This window comes from Suricata suricatta, chromosome 16, assembly GCF_006229205.1.
Source record: "Suricata suricatta isolate VVHF042 chromosome 16, meerkat_22Aug2017_6uvM2_HiC, whole genome shotgun sequence".
NCBI lineage: Eukaryota > Metazoa > Chordata > Mammalia > Carnivora > Herpestidae > Suricata > Suricata suricatta.
Window position 1 is genome coordinate 41889447 of NC_043715.1, and position 22902 is coordinate 41912348.

General features: G+C 43.0%; 2 protein-coding genes and 1 long non-coding RNA gene across 4 annotated transcripts in view; 2 read left to right on the forward strand and 1 right to left on the reverse strand.

Annotated features, from left to right (window-relative positions):
* The first annotated feature begins 1680 nt into the window (after nucleotides 1–1680).
* Nucleotides 1681–7817, forward strand: ZNF30 (zinc finger protein 30). Its single transcript, XM_029924266.1, is given in 6 exon segments — nucleotides 1681–2011; nucleotides 2187–2242; nucleotides 5987–6335; nucleotides 6608–6820; nucleotides 7030–7346; nucleotides 7503–7817. Coding segments are annotated over 6 exon segments (1581 nt in total).
* A 6043-nt stretch (nucleotides 7818–13860) lies between these two features.
* Nucleotides 13861–22216, reverse strand: ZNF792 (zinc finger protein 792). Of its 2 annotated transcripts, XM_029925925.1 has the most exons (4): nucleotides 21820–22216; nucleotides 19057–19183; nucleotides 18466–18588; nucleotides 13861–17601 (listed from the first exon to the last, which is right to left on the reverse strand). In XM_029925925.1, exons 1-4 carry the CDS (start codon nucleotides 21850–21852, stop codon nucleotides 16061–16063), a joined length of 1824 nt encoding a protein of 607 aa, XP_029781785.1. In that variant the 5' UTR covers nucleotides 21853–22216; the 3' UTR covers nucleotides 13861–16060. The 2 variants fall into 2 exon arrangements, with proteins under 2 accessions (XP_029781785.1, XP_029781786.1); XM_029925926.1 differs by lacking the exon at nucleotides 21820–22216 and having other exon boundaries at nucleotides 18692–19150.
* LOC115280870 overlaps nucleotides 21638–22902 on the forward strand; it is a 19165-nt gene continuing 17900 nt past the window's right edge. Inside the window, exon 1 of the long non-coding RNA XR_003903982.1 lies at nucleotides 21638–21887. This is a non-coding gene — a long non-coding RNA (uncharacterized LOC115280870). The remainder of the gene's footprint in view (nucleotides 21888–22902) is intronic.

Below are 22902 nucleotides of genomic sequence, written 5' to 3' on the forward strand. Positions count from 1 at the left end.
ATTTTTGTGTTTGATTTGTATTAACTGATATTTATCCTCACAACCACCCTGTGTCGTAGGTACTATTTTTGTAACCATTTCCGATGAGCATGTTGAAGCACAGTGAGTTTAAGTGAATTTCCCAAGACCACACACACAGCTGGTAGGAGGCAGAAACAGGAATTTGAATGCAAGCGCTCTGGTTCGTAGTCTGTGTTTTCAATTACAAGGCCATGCTTTCTCTCCAGACAAGGGGGGTGGGGGAAGACTAGATTTCACTTAAAATAAAACCCTTTCCCCCTCTGCCTGGATTCCTGAGTCCTCTCGCCCTTCCAGGAAATACTTACCAGTATCACTCGGTCCTCTAGTTTATTCCAAGTTCTAAGCTCAAAGTATTTTTTAACTCATGTTTTATTTCTCTTCTGCCTTGTATGATATTCTTGCCTTGTAAGCTGGACGTTCCCTTTCTAAACCACATGTGATTACTTTATTGGAACGATGGAAAGAGCCTTGGATGCTAGTGAGGGAAGATCGAAGAAGACAGTGAGCAGGTGAGTACGGCCCGTTGGGCAGAGAAGCCCTCATTGCTAGAAATAGCCCATGTGGTCAGGGAGGAGGCACATTTCTAAGATGTTGTTTGGAACTCTCCCTCAAAGGCCCCAGCAAGGCCTGCCTAGAAAGGCCTGAAACTTGGGAGAAAGATGAATATCTCACTAAAATTTCCAAAGAAACGTTGTCTTTACAGATTTTAACACTCCCTCACCTCTCATTTCCCCATCATTTTATTAGGCCTCTTCTCTTCCATGGTGCAGTTATTTCCACTGCATCTTGAATTTGACTGCTTTCAGCTCCTCTTCTGCATTTAGATTTATTTGTATGTTCGGAGATAGTGTTAGCTGAGCAGAGACAAGAACAAGAAGGATATAGGTTCTGTGATTACACAGAACATTCCAGGCACAGTGAACGGCGAGTGCAGATCCCCTGAGGTGGGGACGAGCTGTGTGTGATTCAGGAGCAATAAGCAGAGCAGAACAGAGTTAATGAGTGGGGAGGAAAAGAGAGAAGGTCAGCAGGGGCCACGTCATGTGTATATTTTTTGTTAATTATCAAGAATTTGGATTATTTTCTGAATGTGACTAGAAAGCATGATCTAATTTATATTTTTCTGGTTTAAAATTTTTAAAAACACTTTTGTTAAATGAGACAAAAACTATAAAACCAACATAAAATATTCAGTTTAATGAATTACTGTAAGGCAGATATCCTCATAAAATTATTTTAAAGTTTATTTTTAAGAGAAAGAGACAGTGTGAGCAGGGTAGGGGGTAGAGAAAGAGGGAGACACAGAATCCAAAGAAGGCTCTGAGCTCCGAGCAGTCAGCGCAGAGCCCGACATGGGGCTTGAACGTACAAACCGTGAGATCATGACAGATCTGAAGTCAGACACTCAACCGACTGAGCCATCAGGTGCCCCTATGGCTGGTATTTAAAGCCGTGGGACTGCGTGAAGTCTCTCAAAGAGCCAGGACAGATAGAGGAATCCCACAGTTCCGTCTGTTAGAGGAGCCTGCAGAAGAGACGACGGAGAAGCAGCACATTTTAAGGTAGAATTAAAACAGGAAAGTGATATCACCAAAAGGCAAATAAAGAAAGTGTTTCAAGATGGAGGAATGATCACTGAAACATGAATTAAAATAAGAAATGAGCGTCGAACTCAAGATCTGGCCTTCCCGGAATGGGAAATTCTCAGGGGTATCAAGGAGCGAAAGCCTGGCGGGCCTGGTGTACGCAGACCGGGCTGAGGCGGTGACGAGAGTGACCACAGGGCTCTGCAGAGGCATTTGCTCACGGGGAGATGGGGTCGGTTGGGACATGCGGTTACACCTGCATCATTATGATGGGAAAGGCTCCGATGAGCGGTCAAAATGGATGAATTTGAAGGAGGAAATTATTGAGGAAGCGATGGCCTTGAGCTGGAGAGATAAGATGGTGGAGTTTTGTGCTAAGAAAAAATGTGACGGTGGATTTGGATGTAACAGTTGATATAGTAGAGGAACGAGTATGTATCCTTTATCTTGTATTTTCTGAGACATAAGAAGAAAAATTATTAACTGAAAATTTGTCGGGGGAGGTATGAAATCTTTCTTCTTCGGTTTACTCATGCCATACAGACTTTTTTCCCTTTTTGATCATGGTCTCTTCTGCAGGCAGTAGTGATGGTGGTGGTGGTAATAGCAGAAGTAACTGCAATAAAGTAACAACTGTATCCATGCTCTATGCTTGACACTCTTCTAGGCATTTTACACGTATTTCCCTATTGATTCTTACAGCAACACTGTGACATGCTTTTCAGATTGCTATCAGTATTTTTTTTATGTTTATTTATTTTTGAGAGAGAGAGAGAGAAAGCATGTGCCTGCAGGGAAAGGGAAGGGGATGGGGGACAGAGGATCCGAAGCAGGCTCTGCGCTGACAGGCTGACAGCAGAGAGCCTGAGTTGGGGCTCGAACTCACAAACCATGAGATCATGACCTGAACCGAAATTGGACACTTAACCGACCCAGCTACCCAGGTGCATCAAAAGTTGTGTAAGTTCTAATAGAAAATGTTCATGTTTAACATTTGTAATTTTTCTCAGGGACTGTTATCTTTTGCTTTCAGAATTTTTATTTAGTTTTAGGATGCCTGGGTGGCTCAGTCCATTAAGCATTCAACTCAATTTCAGCTAAGGTCATGATCTCTGGGTCATGGGATCGAGCCCTGTGTCAGGCTTTGTGCTATCAGCACTTGGGATTCTCTCTCTGCCCCTCCCCTGCTCACACACACTCTCTCTCAATAAATAAACAAATAAACTTTAAAAAATTAAAAACTAAATTTTTATTTAGTTTTAACTATGTTTTTCACATTTTGGTGGGCTTCTATGTACTTTTTATTAAAATTGACACTTACCCCCTACTTATTCCTATAATTATTCAGCATTTGGTTAGAATTGATTTTCAGAAATGGAAATTAACCTGCAGAAAAGTTTTTTAACATCTACTTCATAGCTCTTTTCTATATTACACATTTATCCTTGTGTAGTAGTTTTTGCCATAATGAATTACCACAGACATGTAAATTAGTGCTGCTATAACAAATTACCACAAACTTGGTGGCTTAAAACAACAGAAATCTGCCTCACAATTCTTAGAGCCCGAAGTTTGAACCCAAGAGGCAAGGGCATGCTCTCTCAGAAGGTTCCAGGGAAGGATTCTTTTTTGCCTCTTTCTAGCTTCTAGAGGTTGCTGGCATCGTTGGCTTATAGCTCCGTCCCTGCCCCCGGGGTCACGGGGTGTTCTCCTTTGTGTCCGTCTCTGTGTCTCCTCTCCTTTTCTTCTAAGGACACCAGTCATTTTAAATTTAGTGCTCACACTAATCGAAAATGACCTCGTATTAATTATTCTCATATATAAAAACCCTTTTTCCTCACATTCTGAGGTGGGGGGAACACTATTCAGCACTATATAATTGGCATCTAATCAGTCTACCTCTATTACTTTGAGAGAGCTTTTTTTTTAAAATAAATTCTATTGTTTTTAATGTCTTAATATATTAGAAATGTACCATTCTTAAAGGTCTATTTTGGTTTGGTTTTGCATTTTGCCAGCTGAATTAAAAACTATGTAAGAGTTGAAAGAGCAAAAAACAGTCCTTAAAACCATCATATAGATTCACCAATGTTTAATATTTTGCTGCTTTGTTCTATATATATATAAAGAATTTTTGCTGTTCCATTTAAGTTAGTTACACAAATTATAACATTTCATCCTTAAATACTTGAGAAGGTGCTAAGAATAGGGGCACCTGGGTGGCTAGTGAGCATGACTCTTGGTTTCAGCTCAGGTCATGATCTTGTGGTTCGTGAGTTCAAGCCCCACATTGGGCTCTGTACTGACAGTGCTGAGCCTGCTTTGCTTGGGATTTTCCCTCTCCCTCTCTCTGCCCCTCCCCTGCTCTCAAGCGCTCACTCTCTCTCTCTCTCTCTCGCTTTCTCTCTCTCAAAATAAATAAGCTTTAAAAATTAAAAAATATTATTTGTAGGAAGATACTTTATTACTGTTATTTCCTGTGTAAATATTTATTCATTTTCTAAGCTAGTACTTTTGGTTACTTTAAAACATAGCTCCAGTGAAAAGAGAAATTATTTGATTCTTTACTAGTAGTTAAATACTTTTTCTAAGTAGGAGATTATTCAATAACAGAGATTAAAAATAATTTTTCTGTTCTCTTGCAAGAATTATGATGGGCTCATCTTTTATCCATCCATTAACATTGATTCAGAGTATATAATTCAAAATAATCAGTCATGTATTCCTTTTGTCATTGTATTTGTCATCCAGAGCTCCATATTAAGTCTCTTCTGTTTCTTGGAGAAACCTAGGAGTCTTGGAAATGTACCTGACTTTTTGGCAAAGGTACCTTATACCTTCCTTGCCCCATTCCAGAAGTTGTTTATTTCCTAAAGGATTCTCTATCATATTAATGGATTTTCAGTGAATTATTTGTATGACACTGTCTTTTAATTATATCCAAATTCTTTCTTTTGTCTGGGAATTTTCCCCTAGCAGTCCATTACTGCTGTGTGTCAGGGGGTTATAGTTCAGTACTGAATGAAACAGAGGTTGGGCTGCTTTGGGGGAAAGTGTTAGTTTTCTACTGTTTTGTAACAAATTGCCGCACTTTTAGTAGCTTAAGACTAGTCATTTGTTATCGAATAGTTCTGTAGACTGGTTCAGCACAGGATGGCTAAATCCAAGTATCAGCTGTGACTCCAGTTCCTTCGGGCATGGGGTCTTCTTCCAAGCTCATTGGTTACTGGCACAATTTATTTCCTCCTCACACTTCCCATGTGGTCCCCTCCACCTTCCAGCCAGCAACCAGCAAGTCTTGTCCGGCTCACACTTTGATTGTCCCTGACTCCCTTTCTGCCCTCAGCCAGGAGAAAGCTCCGTTCTTTAGGGAACTATCCAGATAAGCCAGGTTGATGTCTCCATCTCATATCAACTAATTAGTAACCTTAATTATATATCTTTTGCCACGTGGTGCAACATATTCACAGGCATGTTGAGGGCAAAGGTCATGAAGGCCAAAATACTACCAACGACAGGTAGGTTTGGGAGAAATAAATTAAAACTTTTAACAAAGAGAAATAATTGTATAATTGAAAATAGGTTGGAATTACAAGAATTAAGTGTTATAACAGAAGATAAAGACATGGACGTCCTTAGACAAGGTCAGCAATTTACAGTATTCTGGATAAAGTGACATTTTACCTTAAACATATAAAGGATAAGAAAGATCCAGTCTGCAAACAACACATGCCAAAGAATTTTAGGGACATGATGAGAAAATTTGTGACACTTTCCAAGTGCTGAAAGGAGAAAGTGAGATGAATAGGGAACAAAGAAAATTGTGACTTGATAAGAGGCCTGATAGATCAGTAAGCAGGGACTATATTAATGAAAGGTACATGGGTTTTATTCAAAGAATAAAGAGAAGTCACAGTGGGGGGAAATGAAATTTCATCTGTATCAGAAACATTTGTTAGAAACATTAAACATCTCAGTGCCTGGAAACTTGCCCTGTGTCTTCTGATTCAGGAGGTCTGGGATGGTGTTTGGGTATCAGTTTTTCAACATGCTCCTCAAAGATTTGGAATCTATTTTATCTTGAACCTTACTTACTATTTTAAATAAACTCTCATTAATCTCTGCATTTCTCTTTGACCTTTAAAAATTTTTATAACAGTATTTTAGTATAATATAGGCTTTTGATTTCTAATGGATATGTTTAGTTTGTCTCTTTTCTTCCAAAGAAATTTATATTCCTGTATTTTCTCTTATAGGAAAACAAAATATTTTTGTTTTCTTTCAGATTTTCAGTTGGAGGATAAGACAATCAGCAATAAAGAAATGCCCACTATTGACAAATATATGCCTTTTGCTTTACATCAGAGAATTCTTAATAGCAATCATATGACTATCAGGAACGTGGGAAAACTTTTTGTCAATACTCAAACCCTGTTCAATATGAGAAAACACATTCTAGTGAAAAATCCTACAAATATAAAGACTGTGGGAAGAACTTTAGTAATGAACATCAGCTCACTGTACATCAGAGATTTCATGTTGGTAAGAAACCTTATAAATGTAAGGAACGTGTGAAGTCCTTTAGTACCTTTTTGTACCTTGTTCAACATCAGAGAACTCACACTGTTAAGAAACTCTATGAATGTAAAGAATGTGGGAAGGCTTTTATTAGAGGCTCAGCATTTGTTAAACATGGGAGAATTCATACTGGTGAGAAACCATGTGAATATAAGGAATATGGAATATGTGAATATAAGGATATAAGGAAGAACTTTGGTAGTAGCCATCAGTTTACTATACATCAGAGTAATCATCTGGTAAGAAACCTTATAAATGTGGGGAATGTGGAAAAGCTTTTTATAGTAGCTCATACCCTGTTCAATATCAGAATATCCATAGTGATGAGAACCCCCATGCATGTAAGGAATGTGGGAACGCTTTTATAGTGTATGGAAAACTTCAGCATCAGAGTATCCATACTGGTGAAAAACCCTTTATACGTAAAGAATGTGGAAAGGCCTTTAGTACCTCCTCATACCTTGTTCAACATCAGCGAATTCATACTGGTGAAAAACCCTATGAATGTAAAAAACGTGGGAAGGCCTTTACTGTGTATGGACAACTTACTCGACATCAGAGAATTCATACTGGTGAGAAACCTTTTGAATGTAAGGAATGTGGAAAGGCCTTTAGACTTAGCTCATTTCTTTTATTTATATTTGAGAGACAACATGATCAGGGAGGGTCAGAGAGAGAGGGAGACACAGAATCTGAAACAGGCTCCAGGCTCTGAGCTAGCTGTCAGCACAGAGCTCAATGTGGGGCTCGAACCCACAAACCACAGGATCATGACCTGAGCCAAAGCCAGACGCTTAACCAACTGAGCCACCAGGCGCCCCTAGACTTAGTTCATTTCTTAATGTACATCAGAGAATTCATGCAGGGGTAAAGCCCTATGAATGCAAGGAATATGGGAAGGCCTTTAGTCAGGCCTCATACCTTGTTTAACATGAAAGACTTCACACAGGTGAGAAACCCTATGACTGTAAGGAGTGTGGCAAGGCCTTTAGTACTGGCTCACACCTTGTTCAGCACCAGAGGACTCATACTGGTGAGAAACCCTCTGAATGTAAGGAGTGTGGGAAGGCTTTTATTAGTTGCCATCAACTTACTGTACATCAAAGGGTTCACACTGGTGAGAAGCCCTACAAATGTAAGGAATGTGGAAAGATCTTTAGAGTACATGTACATCGTACACAACATCAGAAAATTCATGTTGATATGAAACTATAAATGTAAGGAATGTGGAAAAACTTTCAGTTGTGCCTCTTACCTTGTACAACATGGAAGAATTCATACGGTGAGAAACCCTATGAGTGGAAGGAGTGTGGGAAGGCCTTTAGTTCTGGCTCTTATCTAGTTCAACATATGAGAATTCATACTGGTGAGAAGCCTTATGAATGTAGGGAATGTGGAAAAGCCTTTACTGTCTATGGACAACTTATTGGACATCAGAGTGTTCATACTGGTGAGAAACCCTCTGAATGTAAGGAGTGTGGCAAGACCTTTAGACTTAATTCTTTCCTTACTGAACAACAGAGGATGCACACTGGTGAGAAACCCTTTAAATGTAAAAAATGTGGGAAGGCCTTTAGATACAGTTCAGCCCTTAAAGCACATCAGAGAAACCATATGGGTGTAAAACCCTAAGAATAAACGAACATTAAACAACAACAACAGCAACCAAAAGTATCAAGGATCTGTTTCCACACTTTAAAACTAGGGGGAAAAAAAGGGGGGCGGCTGGCTGGCTCAGTTGGTGGAACATGCAACTCTTGATCTCAAGGTTATGAGTTTGAGCCCCATGTTGGGTGTAGAGTTTACTTAAAAAGAAAACAGAATAATAAAGATCTAAATAGAAATCAATGAAGTAAATAGACTATCGGGAAAGTCAGTAAGGGGCACCTGGGTGGCTCAGTCGGTTGTCTCTGACTTCGGCTGAGGTCATGATCTCATGGTTTGTGAGTTCCAGCCCTGTATCCGGCTCTCTGCTGTCAGCACAAAGCCCACTTTGAATTCCTGTCTCCCTCTCTCTGCCCCTCCCCCACTCACTCTGTCTTTCTCAAAATAAACAAAACAGAGTAAAACCAAAAGCCTTAAGAATAATAAAATAGATAAGCCTCTATGCAAGATTTATCAAGTTATAAAAGGAAATACACAAATTACCAATATCAGGATGAGAAAGGAGACATCACTACAATTGCACAAATACTGAGAGGGGGAAAAAAGGGAAAATCATGAACCTATTTATACCGAGAAACAATGTAAATGAAATTAACAAATTAATGCTCAAATGATTAAGATTTACAAAATAGATTTAAAAAATCACCTATGTAGGCCTATATCTATAATTAAATTAGATTTTGAATTAGAAATCTTTGCATAAAGTTACATCTATTGCATCTCTATGATGGACAGAGGATACAATGGTGTCCTACTGCTCATATTTTCCCAACTTCACATAAAGAAACAGCATGTAGCTTGAAAATGGCTGCAAGCTAAACACTAGAACTCAGAGCCTGACTTATTTTTTCACTAGCTGTGAAGCTGTAAGAAAGTAGACACTATGTTTATAATTCAAATTCAACTTAAAAGTATATTGTGTCTATAGTTTCCCAGTGGGAACAGTACACAATTTTGAGGAAATATTTTCAGTATTCAAAACTGTTACCCCATTAAGTAAATAAGTTACCAAAATCATTGATAAATGATTGAAATTCCAACAAATTTCTTTCCTGTTTCATTGTATTCTTGTTAATCAAAGTAGAAATACCAACCAACATTTATTTTAACAATAGGAAAAGATATGAATGGACATTTTATGAAAGATACATGGTAGTAAATAACATTTTTAAAATGCTCAAGGTCATAGAGAAACACCAGGTAAAACCACAATGAGATTCTACTACATGCTATTAAAATGGCAAACATTAGAAACCCTGATCATATCAATTCTTGGCTCGTGCATGGAAGAACCAGAACTCATTCACTGTTTGGGGAAAGTAATGTGGTATAACTACTTTAGAACACAATTTGTCGGTTTCTAAAAATCTGTAATATTCGCCTGCCCTGGGACAAAGACATTGTCCTCCTAGATATTATCACAAGGGAAGGGAAAGCATGTGAAGACCTGTACATTCATGGCCATAGCTTAATTTGTAATAACCAAAAATCCATGTTACATAACATATAAAAAGCTTAAAAATTATACTGCATTTGAATGTTTTCTGGTAAAATAGCAGAATAGGAATCACTAGGAAGGCATCTCCCTACCTAGACAATAATTGTATTGGCAGAATGTGTCCCTTGCAACGGCTTCAGAACTCTGCGTCTATTCAAAGGCTTACAACTTACAGAGGGAGCCCTAAGCAGTAAATTGCAGTTAATTTTGCTCAATGTCAGTCCTTAGCACTGTGGCAGCTACTATCCCTTATCCCCATGCCCTGTGGCAGGCAGCTATTTGTGTGTCCCTGGAGCAGCTTGTATGCAGTTTTGGGGAGCCTGGGTAGGACCCCAGTCTCCAAATATTGAGGATCTGTGCTCTAGTCTGATTGCAGAGATGAAAACACAGAAGTGGGCAGGCATTTGTGCAACTCTAATCCAATTTTTACAGGCCCCTACCTCTCTGGCTGAGGTGACTTCCAGGGCATTTTAGGTGCCAGCACATTTCTTCCCCTTCATTTTTCCTTTTCTCCCGTTGGGAGTCAAATACTTAGGATTAAGACATTCCAAAGCAATCATATACACAGGAGAATCTTAAAAGTCAAGTTAACAGGCTCAGAAGAGACCTGAGATACACTTCAGGCCGATCCCTGGCAGAGGTGGCCTTTGACAATTAAAAACATTTTAAAATAAAAATGGCAAACCCTGGGGAAAGATGAAGAATCTGATTTCCAGAGTTAACACATAATTAAATTTAAATGTCCAGTTCTCAGCACCAACAACAAAAAATCACAAGGCATACAAAGAAACAGGAAAGCATGGCCCATTCAAAGAGGGGAAAAAATCACCAGAAATTGTCTCATAAAAAAAACCTGATGGCAGCTCCCATTAGACAAAAGATTTTAAAACAACTATGTTACGGATGATCAAATAACTAAAGGAAGACATGGAGAAAGGCAAGAAAATGATGTATGAACAAAATGGAAATATCACACAAGACATAGAAAACATAAAAAGGAATCAAAGAAATTCTAGTGCCAAAGTTACCATAACTGAAATGAAAAATTTGCTAGAGGGATTCAAAAGCAGATTTGAGAACATGGAAGAATCAGTGAACTTCAAGATAGCAAAATCAAAAGAAACAAGAGTAACAGAATATAAGGCACCTTTGGAACACCTTCAAGAGGAATAACATACACTTTATCGGAGTCCCAGGACGTGAGACAAAGGAGAGGAGAGATAACCTGAAGAATTAATGGCTGAAAATGCCCCCGATTTGATGGAATACATGAATATAAGCACCCAAGAAGCTCAATGAACTCCAAAAGGGATGAATTCAGAGACCCAAATCAAGACAAATTATAATCTGTCAAAAGACAAAGAGAAATTTTACAGGAACAAGAGCAGTGACTTGTCACACACAAAAGGTACTCAATAAGATGATCCACAGATTCTTCATCAGAATCCTCAGAAGTCAGACGGGTGTCTGGGTGGCTCAGCTGGTTAAGCGTCTGACTCTTGGTTTCAGCTCAGGTCATGGTCTCAGAGTTTGTGAGTTCAAGCCCTGTGTTGGGCTCTGCACTGTCAGTGCAGGGCCTGCTTGGGATTCTCTCTTTCTTGCTCTCTTTCTCTCTCCCCATCCCTACCCCTCCTCCCCTCACTCTGTCTCTCTCTCTCAAAATAAATAAATAATAAACAAATTTTAATTAAAAAAAAAAGAATCCTTAGAAGCTAGAAAACAGTGGGTGGTACATTCAAAGTGCTGAAAGAAAAGAAACATGGTAAACAAGAATCAAGTATCTGCTAACACTGTCTTTCAAAGGTTAAGGGAGAAGTTACTTTCCAGATAAACGAAATCCAAGGAAATTTATTATCACTAGATCTGCCCAGCAAAAAGTACTAAAGGGAGTCTTTCCACTTGAAATCAAAGGACATTGGACTAACTCTAAGCCATAGGAAGGAATAAAGATCACTTGTAAATATGTGGGCAGTTTTAAAAACTATTATTGTAACTTTGGTTTATAAGTTCATTTTTTTAATTTCTACAAGATTTAAATAGCGAATGCATTTTTAAAAACAATTATTAGCATATATTTTGGACCTGAAATGTATAAAGATGTAATTCTGTGACATCAGTAACTGAAAGGACTGGAGATAGAACTGCACAGGCACAGAGTTTTTGTATGGTATTGAAATTAGGCTAATATAAATTCAAATTAGAGTGTTATAGTTTTAGGATGTTCAACATAATCTCCATGGGAACCACAAAGAAAATAGCTATAGAATATACACAAAAGGACATGAGAAGGGAATTAAAACATTTTACATTAAAACAATCAAAATCAAAAGTAATATAGGAAATGGAGGGTCAAAAAGCCATATAGAAAACAAATAGCAAAATGACAGAAGTCCCTCCTTATCAGTAGTTACTTTAAGTGAAAGTGGCTTAAACTCTCCAATTAAAATACAGAGACTGACAGAATGTATGGTTAAAAATGATCCAACTGGGGGTGCCTGGGTGGCTCAGTCAGTTAAGCATCGGATTTTGGCTCAGGTCATGATCTCACAGTTCATGAGTTTGAGCCCCACATTAGACTCTCTGCTGTCAGACACAGCCTACTTCAGATCTTCTCTCCCCCTCTTTCTCTAAGGTAAATATTAAAAAAATAATTTTAAAAAATCCAAATATATGCTGTCCACAGAAACTAACTTTATAGCCAAAGACACAAGTAAGTTGAAAGTGAAAAAGGATGGAAAAACATATTCCATCCAAATAATAAGCAATTAGACTAAGGGTGGCTATATTACTATCAGATAAAATAGTCTTTAAAAAAAGCCTATGAGACAAATTCAGACATTTTTATGTTGTAATAAAATGTTCTATACAGCAAGATGGTATAATTAAAAACATTTATGAAACTAATAACAGACCAAGAAAGCTTATAAAGCAAACACTGATAGGAAGAAATGAAGTTTTACAATAGTTTGAGACTTCAATACCCCACTTTCAATAATAAAAAGTCAATAAGGAAAAGAATTTGAACAACACAAAATTTCCATTAGGCCAGTCAGGCCTAATGGAAATTTACATAATACTCTAACCAACAACAACAGAAAACATTGTTCTCAAGAGCACATGGGATATTTCCATGATAGACCATATTAGGCCACAAATTAAGGCTTAATATGTTTTAAAAGATAGATATCATGCAAAGTGTTTTCTCCAAACTCAAAAGGATGAAGTCAGAAATTGATAAAGAGCAAACTAGAGAATCCACAAATTTGTGGAAATTAAATACCCACTTAACCAATGGAACAAAGGAGAAATCACAAAGAATATTAGAAAATACTCAAAGATGAAAGAAAACAAAAATGCAAAATTTATGAGATGTGGCAAAAGCAGTACAAAGGAAGAAGCTTACATTATGAAAGAAAGATCTCAAATCAACAACCTAACTTTACAATTTAAAGAACTTGAAAAAAACTAAACCAAGAACTAGACAAAAAAAAGAAATAATAAAGATTCTTAGAGATTAAAGAGAGAGAATAGAAATACAATAGGGAAAAATCAACAAAACCAGAAGATGGTTCTTCAAAAAGATTAACAAAATTGACAAACCTTTAGCTAGAGTGACTAGAAAAGAGAGACAACTCAAATTACTAAAATCAGAAATAAAAGTGGAGAGATTACTACCAATTCTACAGAAATAAAAAGGATTTCAAGAGTATTATGAACAATTATACACATACACACACACAATGAAACTGAGATAAAATAGACTAATCCCTAAAAACAAGAATCCTATCAGGACTGAATCATGAAAAGAATATCTGAATAAACTTACAAGTAGTAAGTAAAATGAATAAAAAACTAAAAACCTCCCCAAAACAAACCACCCTCTGGACCCGATAACTTTATCGGCAACTTTTACACATTAAAAAATAGTGATCTTTATTAAAATTTTAAAAATTTGAAGAGGTGAGAACAATTCCTAACTTATTTGCCCTGATGCTAAAGCCAGAAAATGGTACAAGAAATGTACAGACCAATATCCCTATGAACACTGATGTAAATGTCTAACAAAATACACAGAGTTTGACAGCATACTGAAAGGATTATATACCATCTTTTTGAGTGAGATTTATTCCTGGAATGCAAGGATAGTTCATAAGAAAAGCGATCAGTGTAATACACCACATTAACAGAATAAAGGAAAGAACATATGACTCTCTCAATTGATACAAAAAAAATTTTATGAAATCCAACACCCTTTCATGATAAAAACACAAAAACACTTCATATCTATCAAGATAGATACTACTCAAAAATTTTAAATAGATACATTTTTAAGAAAAAACAAGTGTTGGTGAGGATGTAGAAAAATTAGAGCCCATGTATACAGCTGATAAGAATACAAAACGGTAGAGCCACTGTGGAAAACAGTATGGAGGCTCCTCAAAAAATTAAAAATATAATTTATGATCCAGTAATTCCACTTCCAGGTATATATCCAAAAGAATAGAAAGCAGGGTCTCAAAGAGATATTTGTACACCTATGTTCATAGCTGCATAATTCACAATAGCCAAAAGGTAGAAGTAAACCAAACATCCATTGAAAGATTAATGAAAGGGAAAATATGACATAGAAATTCAATGGCATATTATTCAGCCTTAAAAAGGAAATTCTGACACATGCTACAAAAACATGGATGAGCCTTGAGAACATTATGCTAAGTGACATAAACCAGTCACAAATAGACAAATACTGTATGACTTCATTCATGTGAGGTATCTGGAACAAATTCACAGAGACAGAAAGTAGAATGGAGGTATCTGGGAGCTCAGGGGAGGGGGAACATTGGCATTATTGTTTAATGGGTACAGAGTTTCAGTTTTACAACATGAAAAGAGCTCATGATATGAATGATGGTAATGGCTGCACAATATGAATGTTCTTAATACCCCTGAACTGTGCACTTAAAGATAGTTACGATGGTAAATTTTATGTGTATTAGATATTTTTTAATTAAAAAATAAAGCATGAAAAATTATGATGGATTCACTCAATAGAACCCTACTCAGTAGCAAAAGGAATTAACTATTCATACATTCAGCATGGATAATTCTCAAGATAATTATGATGTGAAGGAAAACAGACCAAATATAGGGTATAAATACTTTATGATTCAAGTTGTATAAAATTCTAAGAAAGGCCAACAAATCTATGATGGGGAAAAAAAGGTAAATTTATGGTTTCCTGGGAAGGCAAGGAGGGATAGTAAAGATTTAGCACGAGGTAGCTTTGTGGTGATGGATAGGTTCATTATGATTTTTGTGGTGGTTCCCTGAGTGTACATATACTAAAAAACTTATGACAATTATATCTCAATAAAGCATTTAAAGAAATTGTTGCACATAAAAATCTGATCTCCCATTCATTTTAGAAATTAGAAGATTTGGCAGCCTTCTATTGACTCTCCTCTCTCATATCGTGGCAGCAAAAATGGCTGGCTATGTCACAAATGCTCCATCCCTGGAGTACAATATCTACCTTCTCTCAGCCCCCATTTCCCTGCCAACGCAGCAATGGCTGTGGCATGAATGGGGCAGAGGGCCTTAGTACCCACAAAACCTTTAGAGTTTTGCTCTATCAGTGGCCTACGTCATAGGACAGAGGTCTGGAGCTTCTGAGAATTTCTACAAAGGCTGAATCCTGCACAGTCACACTCAAGGGAACATTTGTGGATGCACTTTTAGAACAGGTACATTCCCTCTAGTTTGCTGCAACCTCACCTACTCTGTTATCAACCCCAGTGCTTCCATACAAATTGTGGTCTCAACTGGGCCCAGTAAGACAGTTAGGACACCAGCATACCAGATGCTAGACTTCAAGGCAAATGGCTCCTTGGCGGATGACAGGTAAACAGTGTCTGATCAACAGTGCTAGGGAAAGTGAGGCATCCCCTGGAAACATGGGACCCCATTCATGCAGCTCCCAGATGCAGTGGAGGTTGTCACACCTGCCTCATCCTCAGGGTTATCTCTGGTTCACGAAAATTCATGCCATTCAGATCACATTTGTCCCACAAGGTCCTACGATCTTCCCCAGGAGGCCTTGCATAGCAACTTATAAAGAAGGCCAAATCTGGACTGAGAGCTCTTCTCCACCAACCTGCTGTCCCCTCTGAGGCAATAGGTTTGGAGACCCTTTTAGTTTGGTAGACCTTAACTGTGTTCTCAACCTACTTCACAGTCATCAAAACACATTAGATTAAAAGTGGCTTTATCAATAAGGCGATGTAAACTAGGTAGTTGTTGGGACGGGTAATGTGGAGTCTGGATAAATCCATCATGAGCATCACGGAGATCAACCATGCCCTTGAAAAAAGGGAAAACTCTGCAAGCTGCCAGCAGAACCCAGCTCAGGTCTTCACGGTCAAAGATGGGTCATGTCCAGAGGTACACTGGTCACAGAAAGAGGGCATGACATCTTCTTTGGCCTCAGGCTACTCGGGGTTCCCTCTTGGAACAAGAAGAGGTCTGAACACAGGGACCAGTTGAGACACACTTTTGGAGACCTGCCAGTGGGGAGAGCTAAAATGGCTTCTACTTGCAGTGACAAAGTCTGGTCAAGTCCATGGTGAGAAAAAGACACTTTGTCCAGAAAGCTTCCAACATAACTAGTATTCACAAGGAATCTGCCCTGTGTGGACATTGGGATGAACAAGCTTCAACCTCTGCCCTCAGCGTTTGTCTCCACTGCACATGGCTGTGCTGGAGGAGGAAGCACATTCGCTGCACTCCTTTCTCTAATGTGAATTTTCTGATGCCGGATAAGGGTAGGCCTCTGGCTAAAGGCTTTTCCACACTCACTGCACTTATATGGCCTGTCTGGTTTGTGAACCTTCTGGTGCTGCCTCAGATTAGACCTTTGCCTGAAGGTTTTCCCACATTCAAGGCACTCATAAGGCCGCTCACCAGTGTGAAGTCTCCGATGATTATTGAGGCTAGAGCTTTGGTTAAAGAATTTCCCACATTCAGGGCACTGATAAGGCCGTTCGCCAGTGTGAAGTCTCCGATGGCTATTGAGGCTGGAGCTCTGACTAAACAATTTCCCACATTCGATACACTCATAAGGCCGTTCCCCAGTGTGAACTCTCTGATGCTTCATGAGGTCAGAGCTTCGGCTGAAGGCTTTCCCACATTCACTGCACCCGTAAGGCCGTTCACCAGTGTGGACTATCTGATGTTGGATAAGACTAGCTATGTGGCTGAAGAATTTCCCACATTCATTGCACTTATAAGGTCTTTCTCCAGTGTGAATCCTCCAATGTTTAATGAGGCTGGAGTTGCAGTTGAAAGATTTCCCACACTCACTACACTCATGAGCACTTCTGCCAGTATGAACCCTCTTATGATGAATGAGGTTGGAGCGCTGGCTGAAGAATTTCCCACATTCACTGCACTCATAAGGCTTCTCCCCAGTGTGAACTCTCTTATGTTGAATGAGGTTGGAGCTTCGGCTAAAGAATTTCCCACATTCGCTGCACACATGGGGGCTTTCCCCAGTGTGAACTCTTTGATGTTTAATGAGACTGGAGTGTTGGCTAAAAAACTTCCCACATTCCCGGCACTCATAAGGCTTTCCTCTATTGTGGTCTCTCTGGTGTTGAAAGAGGCTGGAGGCATGGCTAAAGAATACCCCACATTTGTTGCACTCATAAGGCCTTTCTCCAGTGTGGGTTCTCTGGTGCAGAGCAAGCGTGGGTTTGTCACTGAAAGTGCTCCCAGATTCACTGCACTTGTTATGTCTTTGCACAGTGTGGCGATCCCCCACACCAGCATCCTGGGGTGGCTCCTCCACTCTCTGAGTCACCTGATGCCGCAGAAAGCCGGATCTGGCCTTCCCGTCCACAAAGTCCTTCCCACCGTCCCTGACTGTGAAAGGTTTCTTTGATATGTCATCTCTGCAGCTCTTCATGAGTGAGGCCCTGTCCTCATCCCTTCTGATAGGCGTGTCCACATTCTGCTGCATCGGATGCTGGTACTCGTTTGCATTAGATTTCAACTCTTTCCCATATGCCTCACACATGTATGGCTTCTGCCTGGGATGTGCTGCCCGGTGTTCAGCAAGGGCCAAAATGTCTTTCAAGTGTAGGCCACACATGTCACAGGAGTAGTCCTTCTGGTCAAACAGGGCTGCCTTGGCATTCTGGTCATGTGGCACTCCTATAGATGTGCTATGCTCACCCTCTGTTCCAGAGCAAAAATCTGAAAGCAGAGAAATGCTGGTGAAATTAACAGGAACTCTGCTGGAAGGAAGCAGCCCCATGACAAACACATCCCTGACCCAGGAATGCCCTGAATTGCTGGCAAGATGAGAAGCCTGAGGTCAGGGTAAGGAACGGTCTGCTCAGCAGTACTATGTCTGGCAAGGTCAAAAAACAGGGGAGGCCTTACCGGGACCAAGGACACAAGGATGGGGCACAAGTATTAGGCCTAAAGGTGGAGTCTCCAACTCACTTTTCTGAAAATTTTGTTTAATGTTTATTTATTTTTGAGAGACAGTACAAGCAGGGGAGGGGCAGAGAGGGAGACAGAATCTGAAGCGGGCTCCAGGCTCCAAGCTGTCAGCACAGAGCCCAAAGTAGGGCTCAAACTCATGAAATGAGAGAACGTGACCTGAGCTGAAGTTGGACACAACCAACTGAGCCACCCAGGCGCCCCTCCAACTCACTTCTTTATAAATGCTTTTCAGCAGGGCCTTGGCTGCTGGTAATACACAAGTCCTGTGCAGAAGGTGTGTCCAGCCCCAGGAAAATGTAATTGCAACCAAGTGGCTGGTGTTTAAGGACTATTAAAGAGAATATGCATATATCATGACATAATGAGTGTAGGTCCATGTGGGAGACTGTCACAGAGGGAGCTGTGGCAAGAGTGAGACGGGAAGGGCAGACAGGTGGGCCCTGGCACAGCAGAAATGACAGGTGGGTGATGTGTCAAGAATGGAAAGGAAAGGTCGAAGAGAGATATACCCATTGGCTTTGGCACCCAAACAACGACAAACATGAGGAAAACTGCAGTTATGACTTGAAGACAGTACTAAAATCACATGCTCCCCCATCCTCCACTCACCAGGGCCAGGCCCACTGTAGACCCCTCTTGCCATCGCGGAAGTCATGTCCACTCTGTCAGGTACCCATGGCTCTGCTCCCATCTCCAGCTGGGCAACTATGTGAGACCTGAAAGATGTAAGTCCTATGGGAAAGACAGGGCAGGTAAGTGGCCAGCACTTGGCCAGATGAACTACCTGATGACAGACCACAGGAAAGAAAGTGAAATATTACAAAAAAGAACACACCAGGGATGTATAGCAGGAACATTCCAGTGGTCCCAACAGGCCTAGAATCCCCAGCAGTCAGGCCCTAGGAAGTGTTAGCTGAAGGAAATGATTACCCAGGTGAACAGTGGCCAAGCTGGCTAGAATCCACTGGGCTGCCTACAAGATTCCTCATTCCTGGTCCCTTCCCCATAAGGTTTCAGGGCAGCAAGTGCTGGAGCTCCTCAGGGAGAGTGGGGGACACTGCACTCAGCTTAGCCCTGAAAACCACAGCACGCATCCTGGGAGAGTGGGGAAGGAAGCTGTGCCCATGGGCCATGGGAAGGAAAGGGACAGGCAGAAACGAGTTCAGGACATGGGGGGAAGGGGGGGTATGAAGGCCTTACCCAGCGAGGCTATAAGTGCAAAATTCTCCAGCATCACGTCGCAGTACAGGAGTCTCTGAGCCTCATCAAGGAGCCCCCACTCCTCCTGGGAGAAGTAAATGGTCACGTCCTCAAAGGTCACACAGCCCTGCCATGATGGGGATAGTCCATTGCATGATCAGCTTCTCTCCTCAGGACTCCCTGTCTGTCCCCTGCTCCCCCACCTCCCCAGCTTCCCAACTCAGAGGAGATCCCAGGCCCTGGTTCCACTGAGGTTGGCTCTTTTCTTGTGCCTCACCTGACTGCTGTGTCAGTGCACAGCACACACTCTGGGCCTGAAGTGCAGGGCCCAGTCCCCTCTTATGCGGGCCCCCTCCCATGTCACCAACTTCAGGCTTCCCACAGACAAACATGGACTCAGTCTTCTCCCTCAATCCCCAGTACCAGGTCCCTGGGGCCAATGGTTCATACTCACTCCTATATGCAAATAATGTCCTGGACTGCACCTTGTGTCCCCATTGTCACTTTACCCTCCCCTCATCCCAGCCCACATCATAGCCATCTCCATGGACCCTCACGTGTCACTGCACATGGCATCCAGAAAGTTCTTAGCAAATATAACCATGATCCCATCCAGAACTGTGGGTGGCTCCCACTGCCAAGGGTGACATCAACCATTGATTTGAAGGTCTCCCTGCTCAGCCCTTTTCTGGCTTCAATCTAAGCCATGCAGAACAACACAGACATCATATACCCTTGGGCCTCCTCCCTGTCTGTGTGGCACATCCTGTCCCTTCATCAGTCACACTGCATTACTCTGGTTCTCACCCAGAGTCTAGTGGCTCTCCCAGGGGACCCCATTTGCCCCTGAGCTAATTCCCCAGCCCAACCAAAAACCTTGAGGCCCCATCAAGGGTCACTACAAAGGCCTGCTGGGAATGCAGAGGGGTGAATAAGCACAGCCCAGGGTTCACGTAATATTACCTCCATTACTACTGAGCCTCCCCATGCCTCCCATATTGACACCACATCGCCTCCTTACACAGCCCACCAGCCCCCATCCCCAACCATGAGCTCTACTCTTCCATGTCTGTCTCCTTTTTAAAAAATATTTATTTAATTTTGGGAGAGCGCAAGTGCAGGAGGGGTAGAGATAGGGTACAGAGGATCCCAAGCAGGCTCTGCGCTGACAGGCTGACAGCAGCAAGCCAGATGTGGGGCTCACGAACCATGAAATCACGGACTGAGCCAAAGTCAGATGCTCAACTGGCTGAGCCACCCAGGTGTGCCCATGTCTGTCTTTATGATGCCAAACAAGTCAACCATGGTGCCCCAGGAAGAAATCCCATTCTCAGTTCTCAGGCCCCACCCTCCTCTTTCCCTCTAACATCATTGCCACCGTGACCTGAAGGTTCATTCACCCTCCTGAACTGGACACACAACCACACCGTTGTCCACATACCAGATCCCACATTTTAGATATTTTAACTGTGGAAATAAAAACCAACCAAATAAAAAAGCAACGGCTATTTATACTGAGACTGCTATAGCAAGGGAGAAATCCACCATCACTTATGTTTGGCAGCCTTGAGGGCAGGAAGAGGTGTGGGAAAGCTTTACAGAGGTAAGGGGAAGGTTTCAGATGTGCCCTGATTGGGGGGCTGTGGGCATGGGGAAGGTGCAGGCAGGCTAACTAGCAGTGGGGCATCCTATGTGATCTGTTAGGGGTGCATATTTGGCTTTCTCTCCTTGGTCCCAAGGTGGAAGCAAGAACAAAAGATAGAGAAGCTGTCAGTTATTAATCAAGCCCTGATCATTTGGGGGCAGTTGTTACAGAAGTTATTGTTCCTGGATTGTCACTAGAGATAGCGATCTGACTTCCTGACGTCTAATTTAAGCAGGCTGCTTCCTGGGTTGTTTATTGTAGATAAAGAGGTTGGTTTCCTGGGCAGGTCCCTGCAGGTTGTGGGTCAGAATTCTATTTTTATATATGGTCTGGCCTTTGTCCTCTTGTGTATTCAATCTTAACCTTAACTGTACCCCACGAAAACACCACAACTGGTGTCTGGCTGCCCATTCAACTACAATCAGGGGTCTCTGAAACATCAGAGCTCAAAAGGGCCAAAGCCTCACTTCTGCTTTTATATCGAATATTCCTTTACACCCAACTTCCCCATCTCAGTTGATGGCAAGCCATCCTTCCAACTGCTGAAGCCCAAAACCATCCCTTCTCTTTCTCACCTTCCACATTAGAAAATCTGGCCACCCTGATTTAAAAGCCGGATCTAAAGTCCAATCATGTCTACCTCCAGCCACCTGCACTATTCATCCAAACTGCTGCAATAGCGGACTCCTTGGTCTCCGTGCCTCCACCCTTAACGCCAAGTCAATTTTCCACTCTGCATCCCGGGGAGCCTGTCAAGACCCGAGTCAGGTGTTTCCTCTTTTATTCTAAAGCCTCTATGGTTCCCAACACTATCAGAATAGAGGCCAAGCTCCTCAGCCCGCCATTCCGGGACTCACTGTTTTTCACTTGCTCTTCAAACATTCAGGTCAATCTCACGCCCAGGCGTGTGTACACGCCCATTCCTGTGCCTTCCTCGCCTCCTAAGATCTCGGAAATTGGAAGCGCTCTGTATAGTCGCCGGCCTGGAGTCAGCACCCCAGGCTGGGCGTGGCTCCACTCCAGCTCCCCCAGACTCAAAAGCCTAGGAGAGGTGGGAGAGGACAGAAGACAGGCCCACCTCCGCGATCCAGGTGCGGGGCACGGGAGCATGCACTCACCTCCGCCGGGTCCCTGAGCACCGCCGCCGCCATCGGGACCGGTCTCGCGGCGGAGCTGCCAGAAACGGGTGAGCCCCCAGTCCCCCCCCCCCCGCCTGGTTCCAGGTGCGGCGGGCCCTCAGGCTCCCGGCTAGTGCAGGGGCGCGGGGCACTGCCGGACCGGCGGACCCAGGTCTCCGGCGCGTGGCAAGGAGTAGGGCCCGGGCCCCCCGGCTCCGGAGAAGCCGCGAGTGACGCGGGCGCGCACACCCGGCCCAGGCTAGGACTGGCTGGCCTGGAACGCAGGAAGTTCCGGCCCGAAGCAGCAGCGCTGAGCTCAAGGGCTGTCGTTGGCCCCGCTCCAGGCGCCGACTCCTGGCCCAGCTTCCAGGACCTGCGTTTCTCGTCCCGCCCACACCCGTCCTGGCCCCGCGGGAAGGCTGGGCGAGGGGGCGGAGCTGGGGCGTGCTGGGGCTGGTGCGAGGGGGCGGTACTGGGAGGGGGCGGGGGGGGGGGGGGGGGGGGGGGGGGGGGGGGGGGGGGGGGGGGGGGGGGGGGGGGGGGGGGGGGGGGGGGGGGGGGGGGGAGGGTAGGTGCGTTCGGGGCGGTAGTGGGAGGCAGTGCTGGGGGCGGTGAGATTCGCGATATTGAGGAGAGCACGGGGGTGGAGGATTCTAGGGAGCGGTGCTGGGAGCAGAGCGAATGGGAGTGGTTCTGGGGGCGCTGCTGAGGGGCGGTGCTTGGGAGTGGCGTGGGTGGTGGTGCTGGGGGTAGTGCTGGGGACCGGGCGAGGGGACGGCACTGATGGGAGTGGCGCGAGAGGCCGGTACTGGCGGGGGGAGCTGTGAGAAGGGGAGGCGATTGGGGGCGGAGAGCGGGCGTGCTGGGGGCGGAGCGAGGGGCGGGGTGCTGGGGCTGGCTCTGGGGGCGGTGCTTGGGAGCGGCCCTGGGAGGGGTCGGTGCGAGAGGGCGGTGATGGGGGCGGTGTGGGGTGATGGTATGGAGCTGAGGGCGGTGCGAGGGAGGCGGGGGTGTGGTGCGACGGAATGGCTTTGGGTGGGAGTATCCGTGCAGGGGACCGTGCAAGGGGGAGATGGCTGGCGC

Bases quoted from the DNA above. Each gene is read 5' to 3' on its own strand.
- ZNF792 (XM_029925925.1), bottom strand. From the start codon at position 21,852: ATGGCGGCGGCGGTGCTCAGGGACCCGGCGGAG. The intron at 18,589-19,056 runs GTAAGGCCTTCA...TCTTTCCCATAG, and splicing joins TGCACTTATAGCCTCGCTGG to GACTTACATCTTTCAGGTCT. The intron at 17,602-18,465 runs GTGAGTGGAGGA...CTCTGCTTTCAG, and splicing joins CTACAGTGGGCCTGGCCCTG to ATTTTTGCTCTGGAACAGAG.